Here is a 4,686-nt window from a genome sequence, read left to right on the forward strand (position 1 = left end):
AATTTTTTTTCACTTAGGGGTGTACTCAGACATTAATGGCTGTGTGTTAAGTTATTTTGATGGGACAGCAAATTTACACTGTTCTACAAGCTGTACACTCACTACTTTACACTGTAGCAAAGTGTAATTTCTTCAGTGTTGTCAGGATATAATAAAATATTTACAAAAATGTGAGGGGTGCACTCACTTTTATAAGATACTGTATATATCAAACGTTCAACCAATCAAAATTAATCTTTCACTGATATTTGATCAGTAACCTGGGATCTGACTATTTGCTTTGAATATCTGGATGTCATACATCATTCTTGCTCTTTGTGTGGCTTTACTATATAAAACGTTCTCTGCTGTAGCACATTATGTTCAGTGAAAGAGAGAAATGTTTTGAGTGTACTAACCCCCAAAACAATCAGAAATCCCCCTTTCTCCCCATTTTTCTGAAAGCTCTAATCTAATAAAAGCTGAAATCTAATTGACTGCTTTGGGTCACTGCTCTTTACACTCTCTTAATAAATAAGCCTTGATGCTGTACTCAAGTCGCTAAACTGTAAACCTCTTAAAACTCCATCAGCCCTTAATTGCTTTGGGAACATTTTCTCAAAAGGATTTTTGCTTCTTGATGGTAAAATGGTGATGTTCCTATTTCCTGCATGCAGAAATCTTACACTCACAGGGTATTTTTTTAATATATCTAGTCACTTATCTTGTTGCGTTTGCAAATATCATATGTATTCTCTCGAGATAAAAATAGTGCTAGATGATTAGTTAGGCAAGTTCACTTGACACCATTCCCTATCCGTGACGCTGGGACCTAAGATCTGTATATGGTATGCAACTTAAAGTATATATAAATGGGGCTAGCCCTGAGGGGGACACTCAGCAAGCACTCCACTGCCAAGCAGGTCTCCTCTCTGCCCAGCCTAAACCACCACAAGGTAAGCAGCTAAGATGCAAACACATGGGACACAGCAGACCAAGGGATTGCAGCAGCACATGGGATAGAAGATTTGGACACAGACCTCAAGGAATATCAGAATAAGGGGAATATTATACAGAAGCATAACCTCTGCAAGTGGAAGAAAACTAAGCTTTCTTACTCCTCGAGACCATTGTTTAAATAGTCATTTATTTAAAAAAAATTAAAAGATAAAAATTATTTCCATATGCAAATTATTTGAAAAAATATATATATAAATAACAATCTTTCTTTCTTCACTCCTAAAAAAATAACTTTGCATTTTATTTTATGATTGAAGAGTGAAGTTGTAAAAAATGAGTTAGAGTTTTTGAGGGCCCATAGACCAAAAGCAATGGACATACATCTTGATACCAGACATTCTTTATTAGGGAACATTTAAGGATTCTCATTCTAATTAATAACTAGTTTAATGCAAGCCTTTTCATTTACAGAACAATAATGTCTATCACTGACATTGTCTCCGAGAAGGACATTGATGCCGCACTCGAGAGTGTGAAGGGTAAGTTAAAGATTACTACTTAATCCAGAAAAAACAAACCCATTTAATGATACAGAACTGTACTAGCATGTACAGCTTTGTAGGCTGTTATCAAAACCATAACAGTACCATGCCTATTCAATAACTGGACTTAAAGTAAATTAACAATTAGAGAACAGAAACGAATACAGCAAAGTTAAATGTGGCCAATATAGGATACCACACTTTGTATGTAAATATTGTTTTTTGTATCGCACTACTAAGCTTATATAAGTGCACATATGGGTGGTTGATTTACTAAAGGCAAATAGGCTGTTCGCTTTGCAAAGAATACCCAATCACATACAGGGAAAAAAAAAAAAATATATATATATATATATATATACACACACACACACACACACACACTACATTTTTGTGATAGAATCCATGCTTTAGTTAAAATATGTTTTGCTATGTTCACTCTACTAGCAGTTGGGCTACTTACTTGTATTCGCAGTTGTGGACTGTTGAGGTGATTTACTAAAGGCAATTTAGTTTTGTGTTTGAGTAATGTAGTTTTTAGTGTTTTAATTTGAGTAATGTAGTTCATTTACAAGTGAATTTTCACTTTGCATGGGCAAAGTGAAGCTTTGCTCACTTCTATCATCCATATATGCAAATAAAAATATAAATATATATAATAACATATATATAACATATATATAACAACACATAAAATAAAAAACCTAAAGAAAATAGGCCAGATTTTAATAACACTAATAAATCTGTTTGGTAGGTTGCATTTTGCATTTAGAGATAGAAAATGTTATATTTGTGCTTTCTTTCTTTTCTTTCAGCTGCAGGTTCATTCAATTACAAAATCTTTTTCCAGAAGGTTGGCTTGGCCGGCAAGAGCGCGGCTGATGCCAAGAAGGTTTTCGAAATTCTTGACAGGGACAAGAGTGGATTCATTGAGCAAGATGAACTTGGGTAAAAATACACTATACAACTTTTTGTATTGGAATACAGTGGGTCACTGGGGCATTAATTATCTTAGTAGAGACAAAATAGATGTAACAGCCAGTTTGTTAAAAATATTTGGTATGGGTGGGCACTAATGGCCTAAACTACCCACTGAATTCAATGGGGAGCATCTGGCCCTTTGAACTGTTGGCCCTTGTCTGTAGACCTGGCAACTCAGGAGTTGAAACCCTGATGCTGTAATCTCAGTGAGAAAAAAAGGAGTTAGTGGGTGAATCAACATTGGTTTAAAGAAAATTGATACTTAGCTATTTTAGCCAAATAGTATTGTAAAAGTAAATATAAAAACCTTAATGATTTTTTTGTTTTCTATTGTGTAACATGCCATTTTTTTTTTTCTTTGTGCGATGCCAGCCTTTTCCTCCAAAACTTCAGGGCTAGCGCCAGAGTCCTGAGCGATGCTGAGACTTCAGCTTTCCTGAAGGCTGGTGACTCTGATGGAGATGGCAAGATTGGAGTAGAAGGTAAGCTTTTTATCTTAGTTAACAATACTCATACCGTATAACAATTTGTATTGCTTTGGTGTTATGATGGTACTGCCAAGCTGTCAAATTTAGTGGAGACTATTCTTAAAACCGAGGTCACAAGTTATCTGAAAATGCTACCGCATCTCTGGACTCTATAACAAAACTGAGTAACAGTATTTAGCTTAAATATGCTGCTATAAAAATAGTTAGGCCTCAAACTATAGTTAGACTTGTTCCAGAAAATACTTTACATATACATCCCATATGCTGTAATGAATAAACTGGAAAAAAAAAAAAACAACTAAAAAGTGTACTTAAGGTGTGTTGTTGGGACCAGTGAAGTTGATAATACTGTTTCCACCAGCACCTCTACATAAATTATGCTTTTACACATCTGTCAGCTGTCCTTTTATGTTGGGTCCTGAAATGGGAGGGACTTTTAAAATGGGACAATTTTGCTAAAAATAGACAAACTGGGTGCAAAGCTTGTATGAGCTCTAGCTGGGATTAATACATATTTTTTGTTTAAATGTTGAAGAATATGCTATTAATTCAGCTAATAGTGTTCCATGCCAACAAAACAATAAATAATTAAACCATAAACTGTTCTTAAATGTAGGTGTCGTTCCTTTAGTGACAAAGTGTAAAACAGCACTATTAGAAAGTTTTTTATTTTTTTAATAGTTCTGAAATCTTGTTTTGCCTTACATTTTCATAATTATTAATGATATAGCTTTATTCCATATTTATTACAAATAAAATTAGATTACTTACTAACACAGTTTATGGTAGAATGTAAGAGTTAGTTTGGTTAATGGCGCAGTTCCTAATCAACTCTTCATACATTTTGTTAAGTTACTGTTTCGGGTTTCTTTTTAATGTCCCTTAATTAAGGTGCTTAAGGAAATATAACATCCCTAGAGTTGCATTGGCCTACCTCTGCAAGTGTGTAAAGAAAAAGCTTTTAGTAGGAGCAAAATTTGGAATATTTAATTAGCTTAAAATTAAAACTATTTTTATCTATGACTGCAATTACAGGCACATATTTTAAGGGTTATTAATACTTGTTTTATTTTTTTTTACATTCCAGAATTCCAGGCTCTGGTGAAGGCATAAACAGCCCAAGACCAAAAGACTTCAAGAACTGAACCCTCACTTTTCACCCAACAGACACCTCATTCACGGCTGGCACTTATTTGTGCATTTTTATACTGTCTCATGGCATTGGTAAAATGCCTGTATGTTAACTCTTTTTGGGACTACTGAAAAATCTAACAATGTACAGGTATTCTGCTCCCTCGATGTTACGTCTTAAGTGTTTATGGATGGCGCATAGTGATCTTGACCAATCACAATGTTGAAGTTGCGGCTGGAAGTTGGAAAAACAAAAATAAAAATTATTTAAATAAAAAAATTGTTTGACAATTCCTTTTCCTTTTTTTATTCCTATAACAATAAAACAGTTGCACTAAAAAATCATCAGAATTTTCAAATTTTTAAAGCATGTTTTAAAAAATGATGGACAAGCAGGGGATATACACATTCTACGTGATTATATTTATCTAATGCTAATTTCATTGCTAGGCAACCTTACTTCTTACCATTTAAAAATCAACTTCTACTTAATACACAAAACATAAAATTATTTACTTCAAAATATTTGTGCACATTTATAGTATCTTATTTATTTAACTGAGTTCATTACCAAGGTCTATTATTGCTACTACATTTGCTACTAC

At 33.7% G+C, this 4,686-nt stretch overlaps 1 protein-coding gene across 1 annotated transcript; it reads left to right on the forward strand.

Annotated features, from left to right (window-relative positions):
• The first annotated feature begins 780 nt into the window (after positions 1 to 780).
• On the forward strand, positions 781 to 4,375 carry LOC309558923 (parvalbumin beta). Its single transcript, XM_082262017.1, has 5 exons — positions 781 to 935; positions 1,411 to 1,478; positions 2,297 to 2,429; positions 2,835 to 2,944; positions 4,038 to 4,375. Exons 2-5 carry the CDS (start codon positions 1,418 to 1,420, stop codon positions 4,061 to 4,063), a joined length of 330 nt encoding a protein of 109 aa, XP_082118143.1. The 5' UTR covers positions 781 to 935; positions 1,411 to 1,417; the 3' UTR covers positions 4,064 to 4,375.
• Positions 4,376 to 4,686: the final 311 nt, after the last annotated feature.

This window comes from Pelophylax lessonae, assembly GCF_965119305.1.
Source record: "Pelophylax lessonae genome assembly, chromosome: 6".
NCBI classification, from domain to species: Eukaryota; Metazoa; Chordata; class Amphibia; order Anura; family Ranidae; genus Pelophylax; species Pelophylax lessonae.